This window comes from Notolepis coatsorum (assembly GCF_963971535.1).
Source record: "Notolepis coatsorum genome assembly, chromosome: 1".
NCBI lineage: Eukaryota > Metazoa > Chordata > Actinopteri > Aulopiformes > Paralepididae > Notolepis > Notolepis coatsorum.
In genome coordinates this window covers 147,032,891-147,048,892 of record NC_140165.1, presented here as the reverse complement: position 1 = coordinate 147,048,892, position 16,002 = coordinate 147,032,891, and the positions used below count along the sequence as shown (strand labels likewise).

At 44.3% G+C, this 16,002-nt stretch overlaps 1 protein-coding gene across 1 annotated transcript in view; it reads right to left on the bottom strand.

Annotated features, from left to right (window-relative positions):
* Positions 1–16,002, bottom strand: part of rasal1 (RAS protein activator like 1) — a gene marked incomplete at both ends in the record, with an annotated part of 75,385 nt that overhangs the window by 20,317 nt on the left and 39,066 nt on the right. The window contains 10 exons of the mRNA XM_084307745.1: positions 1,199–1,343; positions 2,244–2,381; positions 2,866–3,058; positions 4,714–4,826; positions 5,121–5,185; positions 5,772–5,925; positions 6,466–6,583; positions 7,560–7,651; positions 8,549–8,689; positions 10,577–10,658. Of these exons, the coding sequence (XP_084163871.1) occupies positions 1,199–1,343; positions 2,244–2,381; positions 2,866–3,058; positions 4,714–4,826; positions 5,121–5,185; positions 5,772–5,925; positions 6,466–6,583; positions 7,560–7,651; positions 8,549–8,689; positions 10,577–10,658 (1,241 nt within the window). The remainder of the gene's footprint in view (positions 1–1,198; positions 1,344–2,243; positions 2,382–2,865; positions 3,059–4,713; positions 4,827–5,120; positions 5,186–5,771; positions 5,926–6,465; positions 6,584–7,559; positions 7,652–8,548; positions 8,690–10,576; positions 10,659–16,002) is intronic.

The window sequence follows — 16,002 nt, the reverse complement described above, 5'->3', positions numbered from 1 at the left end:
GTTCCCGGGTGGTATGCGGGTTGTGCGTGTGTGTAGTTGTGGGGTCAAGCCACGGTCTGCTCACCCTGTGCGTTGAGTTGCTTGAGTGCCTCTTCGCACAGTCGGATCCGTCGCCCTCCCGTGACCCTCCAATAGGGGGGGTATCCTCCATTAGGGAGGGTCGGGGGGGCTCGGTCCTCCCCGATCTGATGGTTGTGGGGGGCCTCAGCGGGGTACATTTGTCGGGCTATGGCTCTCGCTCAGCCTCCCTTGTGCAGTAGTGACGCTGAGCGAGATCCATTACGAAACAGAACGATAGGTTATAACTATAACCAAGTTCTGTGAGTAATGGTGACGCTCAGCGTCAGACGCCGCTGCGGCCCTTGATCTCACCTTGTGGTGAAAGCTTGGGAAGGAGGTGAGTATGTGGCCCCACCCCTGCTTATGTAGGTAAGCTGATAGGGGTGTGGCCAGACGAATGTTGGGATGTAAAGGTACATTGTGGAATTTTTTATTCAGTGCGCGTGCACGAGCGAGGTATAGTGCAGTAGTGACGCTGAGCGTCACCATTACTCACAGAACTTGGTTATAGTTATAACCTATCGTTTATCAATACTCAAGGTGGAGCTGTAAGGGTATTCTTGTGAGAATAACCAAATACATATTAATTATTAATAATAATTATTATTATACGTTTCATAAGTAAAAAATGTTGTTATTATCATGATACATGGTGACTAACACTCCTTCCATCTTAATGACACATTTCCACAGACAGAACAACGAGCGTCCACCCCTGCATTGCTAATCCACCTGAAGAGCATTAAATGTCAAACTGGCCTTTAAAAGAGAATGGTGGGTGTGTGATGATGGCACAAAGAGGGTTGGAATGTCATATTTCAGAAAGGTAAGATGTGTCATAGCAACAGACTCACTGACACATGACAGTAAGAGAGGAGTCCAGGCCTGCTGCTGCTGACTAGCATGGCATGTGCAGTAGGGGCGGCGAGGGCTCCTCGCTCCTGTTTCTCGCTGTCTCTCCACTAAGCTTCCAGCTCACCCATGAATATTTTACCAGTGGGTATTGTTCCAGTAGCGACAGTGATCTGTCATGCTATTGTAGCACCTGGCCAGCAGCTGAGTAGCCAGGCCCCAGACAGACTCCAGCAGAGCCCTCTCATGTCCCCCATTGCTTGTCAGTTCAGTGGCGGTCTCTTACCGCTGTCGTGGTCTATGTCGATCAGCTTGTCCAGGAAGTCTTTGACCGAGGCCACGCAGCAAAGGATGATGGGATGGAGAGGCGCCATCCACTGCTCTTTCCCGTGGCCCAGCTGCAGGCCAAGGTTCCCCACACACTGTACTGCCTGGCAACCACAGAAGGCGTAGTAATTTTCACACAGCACTCGCATCATCAACGCATACATACAGCCGCCCACCCACCCCCCTCCATGTGTGGCAGTTGTAGGTAAGGTATTAAGGTTTCCATTAATGTGAGTGACTGAATAATTAGGCTGCATGTGTGAACTCAATATCTGAGTAGTAGTGTTACTATCGACGTCAGTGTGAGATCAAAAAGGGCCCTCCAGGCAGGCCTGCTGTGAGCCCTTTTGTCCAGCCCACACCTGGCCTAGGGCACAGAGGACGTCCCTCTCCACACCCTCCCTCTGATGCACTGCTTTGAACAACAGGCTGGTCGCAGCAGGTAAAAATAGACCATTCCCTGGCTCTGTAGAGGACACATAGCAACAGGGTTTCAGTGCCATGGACAGCAACCACACCAATGCTATATAACTACAGGGAGCAATGCATGGGAATGGTCTTTATATTCTTGCGTGTGTGCTTATGTGACTGACTTGTTTTCATTGTTGCTAGAGAAGTGGTCATTTTGGATGTGAGCTGAACTTCTAGCCTAAAAGAAGCCATTCTTCCTAAACTGTTAAACGTTTTTATATTTTCTAGCCTAGCCAATATACACAGGCTATAATGAGGGGCCTATAGATTAAAATGATGTGATGGAAGGGACAAACAGCTAGCAAGGTACTGCTCTGTGTCTGTTGTGATTGGCAGCCAGTCACTCACTCCATATGGAGGCACTGCTGCCTCTGCCCATGATGTAAGCAACACTGTACTGTATTTTGTATTCATGCCGCAACTGCAAATGAGATTAGCTGGCAAACAGTCACTGTTTGATTCTCTGCATTGACTTGTGATGTAGACATGAATAAATCTTTCATATGTGTTTGTGTGTGTGTGGTACACGTTACCTTGGCCAGTAGTAACAGTGTTCTGCTAGTGCGTGTGTCTGCGTGCTGATCCCTCAGCTGAAACAGTTTAGGTGTCAGGATTGCAGGGGCAAAGAAACGCAGGAAAAAGAATCCACTGATGGCCAGATACTTCACATCCTGCAGAGAAGGCAGAGAGTTCATGAACAGAGATCCACTTAAATCAAATCGAATAAAAATGTATTTGTAAGGCCCGACAACACACGTTAATGTCCCCATGGGCCGGACACGTCTTCTTTAAACAAGTCAAGAAGAAACATCACAATAAATCAAGAGTAAAACAAAAACACCATGAAGTCCAAAACATTTTAAATAAATTAATGCAACACTCCCAGACATACCCCATGCGAAGGTAATGAAAAACTCACTAAACCTAGCAATAGGAAAAAATGCACCACAGGCAATGTGGAGGAGAGAAACATTAGAAGGGCCGTTCAAGGGGGGGATCTCCCTTCTTAGATGTTGGTGATAGTAGTGTTGCAATAAAACAGGCGAAACTGTTGGCCCTAAACTCTATTAAATGCAGAAGTGGGAAATACATAAATATGCAGTCCATTCTCCTTCTTTAAGTGAGTTTGGCTTCTCTCTAGATTGGTACACTGACCTCATTCTCGGGTTCAGTGAATTGCTCCTCCACCCTCTTATGCAGCTGTTTGAAAGCCACTCTCATGACAGGAGGGCACTGAGCCACCGAGCCCACAATAGACTCAATGATGCTAGACAGGTAACCCTGCAGACTCTCCACACTGCTCTCTCGCACCTCAGCCTCAGACACTGCTCCTTTAAACGAGATCCGTCTTCAGAGAGAGAGAGAGAGAGAGAGAGAGAGAGAGAGAGAGAGAGAGAGAGAGAGAGAGAGAGAGAGAGAGAGAGAGAGAGAGAGAGAGAGAGAGAGAGAGAGAAATTGGGTCAATCTAATACAGAGTTCAGTACAAATACAATCCTAACAGTAAATGCTATCCATCCTAATCACCCTGTATATTAAAGGGGCACAACGGGGCGCTCTAGTAGCACACCATGTAACGTGCTGCGTCGCGAAACGGCCGACCCGGGTTCGATTCCCGGACCCGGCGTCCTTTGCCGAATGTCATAGCTATATCAAGGTGCTTGAGAACAATTTAGCATAGGCCCAAACGCAGAAGCATATCTAGCTAGTTTTTTTTTATTTTTATTCACCAATCACTACATCTATCCTACATCACTCATGTATTTAGTTTGTTCAGCAAGAAAACAGTAGCGTATACTTTCAGTTGGGAAAAACGTATCTACTAAACACGGTATATTGAAAAAGCCTGCCGATCGATACAGTAGGTACAACATGGTGTGGTGGCTTGCTTCATTCATGGCAGAAAACCCTGGTGTGGGAAAACCCAACGATGCACATGGTTCCCTTTTCTTAGACGCAACAACGTGGTATTTCAGAGTTAACATGGCTGTGGAAACGGGAAGACAATTTAGACTGTAAAAGGGGAGAGAACAGAGAACCTTCAGAGACAATAGATAAGGACTGGCCATTGTAGCCGGGCGAATATACTAGGTAAGCAGGGATGCTAGTTGGTGGATATACTGTAGAGGTAAGCGGGGATGCTAGTTGGTGGATATGCCTTTGTGTCACAGATGAGCATCTCAGGGGGCTCACTCCAGTTGCCAGGCAACAGCCTTCCCCCCTTTTTACATTCCTTTTTCATTTCCTCACAAGCTGATGGCTTCCTCCGAAGACAGAGGTGTAAAGGAAGTGGGCAGCCTCCTGTGACGAGTTTCATTTTTTCATTCTTCTTCACAGTTAGAAGAAATCTACCATAAGCCCCTAAATGTATTACCTAAAATTCCCAATTCCCATTTGCGGCACACGTCTAGCATCTGTGAAACGGATGCTGACAATTCAGCTTAATAGGTCAGGAGGACGTGATCGTGGGACTGTTTGTCCAGCTTAACTTAATTTTTCCTCTTTTTTTTTTTTTTTTTTTCACTTTTTCTCCCATTTTCTATATTTTCTCCCATCCCAATTTCGTATCATCCAATTCAACCCTCCCCTGTCACGAACGCTGTTTCTTGCCTCCCACAAGCCAGCTGCAATGTGGACTAAGTCATACATAGCACAAGTCCCCTCCGGTACTTGAGGTAACAGCAGTCGCATCTTTTCACCTGCGCAGCTCGATCTCTCAGTGGCGAGGAGTAACGCGTGGGAGGCTCACGCTGCCCCCGACACTTCCTGATTCTACTGCGCAGGCGCACCAACCGACCTGTAGGAGTCGCTGTCCACAACGCCCGATCCCCACCCATCAGTTTCCCACCCCCTAATACGGCCAATGTGTATTAGTATGAACGACCAGCTAAACTGAAAGCAATGTGGAGCGCTGGGCTCGAACAGGCGAGCCCAGCGTCTCCGCATTCGTGGCGAGCGCCTTGCCCACTACGCCACGTAGCCGCCCCATTTTTCCTCTTTCTTTACCTGGAACGGTTCAGGTCGATCTTACACGGGTCCAGCTCAATGTATTTCTTCTCTTCAAAGACGCGGTTGATGACAGGTTTCAGCACCTCGTGCAGATAAAGCATTCCAACAGCCTGACGCATGAAAACGATAAGACATAAGACATAACATTAATCCGGAAAACTATACCACAGGCTCACATCTGTGTCCATACAGAGGGGATTCTTCTCTAGGTTGTGGGCCGCGACAAGACGAGGCCTGGGCTATTAGAAGTCGACAATAAGCACCACATTAACAGAGAGGACATGGTCAATATAGTCAATAGAGAGGATTCATTAGTAAATTGGAAATAAGGAAAGTCAGTCACAGCATGCATTAAATCACAATAATAAAGACAGAATCAAAGAGTGTGAGATACACCAGAGCACCTTCATGAACTGTTCCATGGCTTTGGATGCGAGGGAGTTGGAGCGGAATAGGGTGTTGGGATCAGCTGAGATGAAAAAGAGAAGAAACAGAGAAAAGTCATTATCACAGCAGATAATGATTATTCAGTTTCAGCCCACACACAGCAGGTCTGTATCAATACATTGATTTTCTCGTCCTGATCTTTTGTTGGCCGAAACTCAAGAGCTGGATTTTTTTTCCGATGGGAGGGCAGGCTGACCTTTACTGACCCTGCTTTGCTGAAAAGTTATCTAAATCCTCCAAGGTAGAAACACAAGGTATCCACGGCAATCCCCGTTGCCAAGCCAATCGCTTTGGTTACGGTCTCAAAAGGTCAGTCAGAAGATGCGGGGGAGAGTTTGGTCTTTCATGACAGGCAGGGGGGATTTTCACAGGTCTGCGTCCCACAGTTTCTCTCTCTCTCTCTCTCTCTCTCTCTCTCTCTCTCTCTCTCTCTCTCTCTCTCTCTCTCTCTCTCTCTCTCTCTCTCTCTCTCTCTCTCTCTCACTGTGCCAATAGGTCCATCATCCCACACACCGCCTATGGCTGTGGGGATGATGACCGACCTCTTGTGAGGCTGATGAGCAGATCACTATTTTGCGTCAATATGTTGTTCTCCTAACGGGTCTTACAGGTGTGGTTAACCTCCCGAGTGTTGAGGTAGTCCAGGAAGGGCACCGCCAGGCCCTGGCCCAGGTAAATCTTCACCAGGGTCATGGCCACATCCTGCCGGCTCTCCACCGTGGTCACTTCCTCCAGCATGGTCAGGGAGCTGCAGTCCTCCACCTGTGGGGTGAGAGGAGAGAACTCCCATTGTTTAATAATGATGACTGTCATCTGGACATCCACAGCAGGCTACATAGACATGACCAAGTCAAAGGAGAATTTTTTTTAATAATGATTGACAGAGTGATCTATCAATCCTCGGATCCTTCTTCAGACATCAACTCCCCCCTGACACCACACTGGAAACGATCTTCACACTGGAAAATATCTCAACATCGACATTCTACCCAACAAGAAAAGGACTGGAGAGAGCAGTGCTTGATGTAACGTTACAGCATTTGAAGATTAAGTAAATTAAGGTGAAAATCGTTGTTGTGGAACTTGAGTAATACAATCCCCCTACAATTTGGAGGGCTATTTATTTGTGGTAATTCACTGAGGTGACTAATTCATTTTCACAGTTTGACATAGCAACAGTAACTAAGGAAGATGGGAAATGTTTACAAGCGGTGCATTGTGTATCAAGTACAAAAAATAAATACTGCATGTTACAGACAGTCGAGCAAACAGTGAACACATGTCAATAACAATAATGCTGACCTCCGCAGGGCAGATGACTGACTCCACCAGCAGGTCGATGAGAGGCTGGTAGTACATAGAGGGCAGGATACGATCCTCCACCAGACGAACCCTCAGACGCAGCGCACCCAGCTTACCCCTGAGTAGAAGAAAGGAACACAACTGAACCTCAGCCAGAGGAGTCAGTCCTAGCGCTTAACATGTGATGTCACACTGATATGGTATACTCCAAAGAGAACTCCATCCTAACCTGACCCTGTGTCTAAGGCCTGTGCACTCCTTGCCTGAATGTACTTTCGTCAGCCAGTGAATTTACATAAAGTATTTGTTGTTGAGTTGTTCTGTGCAACCATAAACTTTAGATTTTTGCTTCATTTTTACTGCAAGGCAATTTACAGTATATATTTGTCTGTAAAGTAATGAAAATTGTGAGTCAAGGGGCATCGTTAGGATGATCTGCTTGCTGTTTTAATACTGCGCCGATTGTAAAACTAGCTGTCCTCATCATTTTTAAATGATGAGGAGTTTCATGTGGTAAACAGAAGGAGATCAGTGTTTTTAGAACTGCTGAAGTGAATGCAGTCTAAAGGACTGTTTGATATGTGGTGGTACAGGTACTGCTTTCTTCCTCCCACACCAAGACCTATTGTTATCCACAGGCCTATTCCTAGCATCATTATCCCAAGATAAACACTCCCCTAAAGCTGTGAGTCATTCACAAATGAACCTCCAAGTTTAGCTTTGCATAATACTGCATAATACATACTACACAACTGTAGTTTAACAGAGCCACCACAATTATGGCAAAGAAGAAGATACTTGGTGACATGCAGACCAAGAGACATTATCTATATCACAATTTTACAGTCTTATGTATATGCTCTCTCTCTCTCTCTCTCTCTCTCTCTCTCTCTCTCTCTCTCTCTCTCTCTCTCTCTCTCTCTCTCTCTCTCTCTCTCTCTCTCTCTCTCTCTCTCTCTCTCTCTCTCTCTCTCTCTCTCTCTCTCTCTCTCTCATACACACACACACCATACAAATAAGTAGTACACTCATAATCCTTAAATACACACACACACACACCATGCAAATAAGTAATTACCAATCATAATCCTTACCCAACGTCATCTTCATCGTTTCCCAGGGGTAACAGGCGGAACCAGCCCTGCAACAGAGGTGTTTTGTGCAGGCAAGCAAAAGGGATTTCCACCTGTGAAGGGAAAAAACAAGCAATTCAATAATATCAGACAATAACAACCACAGGTTGAACAAATTTCTCTATAGATTCTTAGATTCTGACTATTCTAATAAAATGGCCTCTGCATCAACAAGAGTCATCGCATCTTTCCTAAGTGTAATAACAGATTATATTATATAAATAATAATAATAAATTGAGGGACACGAAGAAGTCACGTCCGATGGGAGTTGGGAATCTCAAATACAAATCGGGATTGGAATTAAAAATGTATTTATATTAAACAATACAGAATATACAGCACTTCTTGGGGTCTGTATGGTAAGCACTTATTCCCTCCCCCCTGAACATTTATGGAGATGTATGGGCCTTTTAAGTCAGTGATAAAAGTGTCTTTCAAGGATAAGTGAGCTCCTATTATAGTATTATAGTTCAATATTCAATATTTGATCACCAAAAACCCCCAAAAAGCATAAAAAAGGGGCCCCCCCGCCCGAAAACGGCCCTTAAAAATCTGGCTTGTGCGCTACGCACGGTTAAAACAATCAGAACAAATTCTGATTTTATTTATTGTCAAAAGTATGCATAATGTTGTGTTAATTCCACGACAAGAGATATGTAATGTGAATTACCTGAAATTATTCCGTTTTTGGGGGGGGGGGGGGGGGCTGCATATATCGGTTGATATCGGTATCGGAAATTAAGAGTTGGATAATATCGGTATATCGGTAAAAAAGCCAATATCGAACATCCCTAGTAATAGGCTACAATAAACAAAAGTTTGCATCACAATATTCACAATATGAAACAAAAAACCCACAATATGACAACACGATGGATAGACAATGAACAATAAATATGGATATATATATCGCCCAGCCCTAAAAGGTCCATTATTCCAATGAAGTTACCTTCCCCAGGAAGTCATTCTTCCCCACCAGGTCCCAGTCCCACACCTCCACAGTGACCATCCCGTCCCCACTCAGCTCTTCTGGCCCCACATCTACCATCAGGGTCTCTCCCCAGTGGGGGAAACGGGTCTTCTTGATGATCTGAAAACACAGCAGATGCAGTAAAGTTATTATTATTATTTTTTTTTTTTAAATCTTTTTCCCCCTCCTTTTTCCTCCATTTTTCTCCCATCCCAATGTTAGTCGTTATGCCAATTCCCAATCCCCTTCCTGGTCGCTGCGCACCTACCCCCCACAGTCAGTCTGGGAGAGTGGAGGCTATCACGTGCTTCCTCCGACACACGTGTAGCCAATCAACCGCTTCTTTTTCACCTGGCAGCGCGGACTCGCACTGAGAGGGTGTAACGTGTGGAAGGATCACACTACCCCCCTTAGATCCTATCCTCGCTGAGCAGGCGCCCCGACCGAACTGTAGGAGTCGCTGTTTACAACGACCAGGACCCACCCACCAGCTTTCCCACCCCTAACACTGCCAATTTGTGTTAGTATGAACGACCAGCCAAGCTGATAACAATGCAGAGAGCTGGGCTCGAACCCAGCGTCTCCTGCATTGGTGGCGAGCGCCTTGCCCACTACACCACCTAGCCGCCCAGTAAAGTTATTTTTATGAAAATAGATTGTTTCTTCCAATACACTTCTTATCATCCGTTTTATCTGTTTTCACAGTTGACTCCTCTTCCAGTGCAGAATTCCAGACCTTTTTACTAACCTGAAATTACTGAATATGTTGATAGCGACTGGACAACATGATATCAACTGAACAACATAATATAAACCAGACCATATCAACAGCTGAAGATTATTATTCACACAACAATAAATATCACAATAGTAGTCATTTGTCAGTCAGTGTAGTCATTTGTCTATCAGGAATGAACAACCTTCAGTATCGGGTTGGAAGATGTGCGATTTCTGAGGCCAATAATTAGGCTCTAATGACAGTGATGCATTACTTGCATCTTAACTTATATCCTGATCTGAACCCTTACCTTAACCCTAACCTCACTGGATATGTCAAGCTAAAAGAGAGATCACTTGCTGAAGTACAGCAAACATTTGGTAATTGATATCCTGTTTCGTTTCAATTATTCATCAAAACTTATGTGCAGATATCGTACCATGGGCGCGGCAGGTAATTCAAGGACTGTGCTCTGTGGTGCATTGTCCTCTCACATTTACCGATCAGACAGGAAATGTGCATAAAAAAAATTAAATGCTGATTTATTTTGCACATAAACTCACACACACCCATACACTCGAAACAGTTTTGCACACATTAATTTAGTTTGACAGTTATTTAGAGTAAATTAGCATAAATATGGCCACCGGTGATGTCATCTGGGACTTGAATCCTTGTGTTGTGTTAATTACAGCTCCATGAAATGATGTAGATTAAAAAAAATTGCAATACCTTGTCTTATAGGAACTGCTACCTTATCACTTAATTGAGCTATTAACACAACACAAGGACTTAGTGTAATGTCAATAAATCAGCATTGTTTTTTGGTGAAGTGCCCGTTTAAAGGTAGAATCTGGAATGTCGTCAAACAGCGACCTCTAGACAACATGGTACTGTGCTTTGTTTACAGTTTTTGTCTGATGTGTGGATTGTATTTCAGTGGGTATAGGGGAAGGGGAGGGGTTGTTACTGTACCTCTGGTCACACCTCATGCTTTACCAAGAGAGGTCTGGAGAAAGTCACAGTACAATAAGTTACTAAACTCCAACCCACGCATCAGACCAAAACAAAAGAGTAAATTAAGCATAATACCAGGCAGGGCTCTTTTGCCTAGAGGTCACTGTTCAATAGCATTACAGATTATACCTTTAATGTGCCCATTCACCATGGCGTTGGTGAATATACACATTTCCCTGGGAAATCACTGTGCACAATCACTGTTTTTCCAGATTCACTGTAACACACATACGATACATAATGTACATACTGTACAACCACACACAGCTCACCGAAGTCTCTGCACTGTGGCCGTTGAAGAGGACTCTGGCGAATGGATCGGACGTTCCGGAGATATCTCTCGGAGCCAAGTCTCTGTGGTGCCATCAAACAGAATGACAAAACATTCATCAGTTCAGTCAACCGCTCCTCCCAATACCTGCTCTGGACACTAACATTAGCTATGGCGAGGATGAGAGAGTGAAAACTACTAGTTTCCATTCCATTTCCAAAACCGAATTCAAATTCATCTTGGCATCTTTGAATAACACCAAGACAAGCGTAAGATTGACATGCTCATTATCACCTAGTGAGTTAGAGAGAGAGTGGCCTGGGCCAGACAGATGGGCCAGTGAGTGGTGAGAGGTAGTGGCTCTCTGTGTGACTCAGGAGATGAAGGAGACTTGGGGGTTGAGGTGTGCTGGGTGACAGTGACAGATTGTATGGACAGAGATAGCACTGTCACCGTGGCATTCTCCCCACTGGAAGCTGCCCTGACACTCAGATTTTACTTATGATTGAAGGCCAGACTCAAGAGATAAACACATTTTAGGCCAGGATTTTATATACATTTTTTGGTAAAAAAAAGATTATTTCATTCAATTTCAATTTCAACAAACGACACAAAGAAAGTTGTAGGATATTCATAAATGTTTCTACCGCCCAGCTTTGGAACCATACAATTTGACAAACACAAAGCTGAGTATAGCCTAATTATCACATGCATATTACATATCTATGCATGAATAGAGAGCATATTTAGTGTTTACTCCAATTGAAATCATAAAGCAGACTGATGTGTCTCATACCTATATCCACAATCTGCTCCTCCAGAACAGATTCAACCCATCCACTGCAGTTTGCTAGCAACCCGGCTAATCTCTCCTACCCTCCTACAGCCACTAATACACCTGTCACAGTACGGGGAGGCTTATGGAATTGTCAATAAGTAGTGAAGAAAGCTGACCTCATTACTGCCTACGCCCATAGTCTAAATCTGCAGCTCCTGGCTCTAACTGAGACCTGGATAACCCCCAATAACTCATCAACACCTGCAGCATTATCTACAAACTATAACTTCACTCACACACCTCAACCTTCCAGATGGTTTCATCAACCGAGTCTACCGTTGGTAAACCTGCCCCGCCAGGCGCTCAGATGTGAAAAAAGCACCCCCTATCGTCTCCCAGATGGTAATGCACCCTTTTGGATTGGACTCAATGAAAATGGATGAGAAAAAAAAAGTCCGGAATCCACATTTTCTTCTCACACATGTAACCGGAGCCGATCAGATTCATTCTGGACCCTCAGCACAGCGTGTAATATGTGTTTTACAGTATACGCGTTGGATCAATAAAAGGATCGATTTTTGGAATGGCGATCAGGAATTGGAATAATCCATTTGGATACCATCTGATCTCAGGTAAGGAATCTATTTTACCAGTCTTAGGATAATCAGACCTGTTTTCACGGAGATATAAGCTTTTCCCCTATATGTGATATGGCTGTTTGACTGTAAGAGCGATCAGGAACTAAGAGAATCGATTTTCAGCTCGCGGCACCAGCGTGCATACGTACACATATACTATTGATAATCTAGCGTTTATTTGAAAACGATTCATAAATAGGCCGAAAAATGACAACGTTCTAGAATATTACAGTACAGGGTGTTTATCACGGATAATTTTTTCCCCCTTGAAAACGAGGGCTTTTCAAAATGCTATAAAACGGAAATGAACCGATAAAAAAACAATCCGCTTCGACAATGTTGACTGGAAATGAGTCATTGATAAGCGACAGGCAGATTAGACACATAGCCATAATTTAAAACATAGATTAGGCGATATTAATGCTAACATTGAAGTGGATGGTGGGCATTCAAGCACTAAATGTGCGCCCCCTGCTGGGCACTGAAAGTGTTAAGGAAGTTCAACGTGAGTCAGAAGATCCTCAAGAACTTCTACTCAGGGCCGCCTCAGGGGGTGTGCGAGCAGTGCGGTCGCAGAGGGCCTCGCGGGAAGGGGGGCCTTGCACAAAAAAAATAAAAATAAAAATAAAATATTTTTTATTCATTATTTCTTTTATTATGTTTTTTTTTATTTTATTTATTATTTTTTGCGAGGCCCTCCTTCCCGCGAGGCCCTTTTTCATCACAGACCTAAAATCTAGTTTTGCTTATATGCTTATATATTTCACATTAGACACGTTTGTAGAATGTTCCTGGCTCTGCGGCTCTGCAGCAGACATACTCACTATTGGAGCTCTGGGGCTCTGCAGCAGACATACTATTGGTTTCAACGAAGGGAGGGGTTACATACATCATGTGTACGCCGGCGTGCGTCAGCTGCGTTTGACTATTTCGCGCATGCAGCTTTGGAGGTTATGCTTAGTTATGCCAGCCAAAACGAAGAGGACGGTCATTCGGCAGATGGACTGAAGATGAAAGTTGTTGCATGTTAGACAGTTAGGGACAGCTAGTTAGCTTTAGCTACGTTATAATATCGAGTGCTAACGTGTGGTTCAGTCGGGATAGCCATGATGATGTCGGCTAGTAGCTAGCTTAGCTAAAGGCTAACTAGCGTTAGCTAACCTAGAGAGAGTGCGTGCAGCATTGTTATGCCAAGATAAAGAGGACGGTCATTCGGCAGATGAACTTCCTCAACTCCATGCGGTTGTCTCCATCCTCTTGGACGTTTCGTGAGTTTTTAATGCACTCTATTCTATTCCCGCCGTGGATATATCTCTCTCTCTCTCTCGGGAGCCAAATGGGCCGGCTAGCTGTAGTAGTAGCTAACGGTGTGTGGCTTTTGGATCTATGTATATTCATGTTGCCTTTGTGAAGTTATCTTTTCCTTCTGTTTTGTTCTTCCATTAAAAGTTGAATATCCTTTAGGGGCTCATCTTTGCTTATCTCTCTCATACATGCTCTCTCTCTAACACACACACACACAGACATGCTCTCTCTCTCTAACACACAAACACACATGCTCTCTCTCTCTCTCTCTCTCTCTCTCTCTCTCTTTCTAACACACACAGACATGCTCTATATCTCTCTCTAACACACAAAATGACATGCTCTCTCTCTATATATTTCTCTCTCTTTCTAACACACATATACATGCTCTCTCTCTAACACACACACACAAACAGACATGCTCTCTCTCTATCTCTCTCTTTCTAACACACACAGACATGCTCTATCTATCTCTCTCTCTTCAATTCAAATGGGCTTTATTTCACATTCTTGTATTTCTCTCAGTAGGTATGGGAGTTTTGAGTTATTGTCGATGTTTTCAAAGTCTCTTTGGGTGTTTGCAATTTGTGGGAAGTATGTCTTGGTATAGTGGGCAGGTTGTTAAGAAGTGGAGCTCGGTTTCCACCTCATCTTGTGTGCAGTGGGTCTGTCTTCGCTTGGGAGCCAGGTCTGCCTATGGCGGCCTTTCTCGATGGCTAGGCTGTGCTCGCTGAGTCTGTACCTAGTCAAGGATCTTCTTAGTAGTGGGTCAGTCACAGTGCTCAGGTATTCTGCCACTGTGTACTCTCTGTTTAGGGCCAAATAGCATTTCAATTTGCTCTGGTTTTGGGTTGTTTCTTTCCAATGTGTCTCTCTCTCTCTCTCTCTCTCTCTCTCTCTCTCTCTCTCTGGCCTTGCTCTGGTGGAGGGTCAGGGGCATTGCCGGGTCTGTGCAGCGATAACACTGTATATTGACTGTAGAACGGGAGCTCTCTCTCGCTCTCTCTCTTGCTATATGTTGACTGTATCATGCCCAGCCTCTGGCAGCGCTATTATTTAAGAATATGTTGACTGTATCCTTTTAGGGGGGGGGGCCTCGCGTTTAAATCTCGCACAGGGCCTCGCATTTCTCCCAGGCGGCCCTGCTTCTACTCATGCACAATAGAGAGCATGCTGACTGGCAATATCACCTCCTGGTTTGGGAATAGCACTGCACAAGACCGCAGCAGACTACAGAGAGTGGCCCGTTCAGCCGAACGCACAATTGGAGGGGGGCTTCCCACTCTCCAATGCATTTACAACAAGCGGTGCATGGGCAAGGCTAAGAGAATAATCAAAGACTCCAGCCACCCAAACAACTGCCTCTTTGAACTGCTGCGGTCAGGCAAGCGATACCGGAGTCTCATGGCAAGCACAGAGAGACTCGGAAGGAGCTTCTATCCCCAGGCCATCAGGATGCTCAATGAACAATGATTGCTCAATGAACAATGATTGAACAATGAACAATAACAAGCCATCAACACACCCACAGCACACACACACTCTTTAAATAAACAACACACTGTAGCACCCACTTTACCACACTTTACACTTTTACACTTTACACTTTATATTTATATTATTGGTAAGATAATTGCACATCTCTTAATTATTCCGTATTGCACCTACCACCACAAGGTGGCACCACAAGCTAAGCTATACCTCACCATTTTTGTACCAGATGTACGTACTGTATATAGAGGTATACTGAACAATTGTTGTTTACACTTGTGTTTTCTTGACTTCTTGACTTTCTATTTTTTACTTATTATACTTATTTATACTATCTTATTATTATCTAGCACACTCTCAGGAGCGAAACAGAAAGAAGCATTTCAATTGCAAAGTATTCTGTATTTCTGTAAGACAAATAATAAAGAAACTTGAAACTTGATCAGAGGCTTTATCAACCATACTGCATACATCTGACAGATAGTTCATGTCAGCATTAGGGGGTCTATAACAACATCCTATAAGTATGTGGTAGATGTACCAGGACCCATAGTGCCTCTATACCATCTATAGTTAGATCATCCATAGGTTCAGCATGGATATGACTTTGAATATATATTGCCACACCACCACCATATCTATTTCTGTCTTTTCTGAATATATTGTAGCCCTGTATTGACACCTCTTCATTACCAAATGAGGGTTCAAGGTGGGTTTCTGGAAGGTCCATCTCTTGCCCCTTCTAGTCATCTAGTTGAAGTCATCCTGGATTGATAAGAAGTTGTGAGCCGGGATATCATAGACCGCTGCTGCAAGGTCCTCATAGAACTTCTCCACCTCCTCAGCTAGTGCCACATTGGTGGGTGAGTACACGACTATGACAGTTGTAACTGGGTTGCCAGCAAAGTCAGCAATAAGGATCCTGTTGGTGTGATAATAATAATAATAAATAATAATAATAACTTCATTTTATATAGCGCCTTTCAGAAGACCCAAGGTCGCTTTACATAGGGGGGGGGGGGGGAATAACAAATTAACAAACATAGTGGACAGACACAACATATACATATAAAATGAGAAATTAGGGGTTAAAGGCCAAGTTGAAGAGGTGGGTTTTGAGCAGTTTTTTGAATGAGTCCAGAGTTGGGGCGGTGCGGAGTTCTGCGGGGAGGGAGTTCCAGAGGGTGGGAGCTGCCACACTGAACGCTCTGTCCC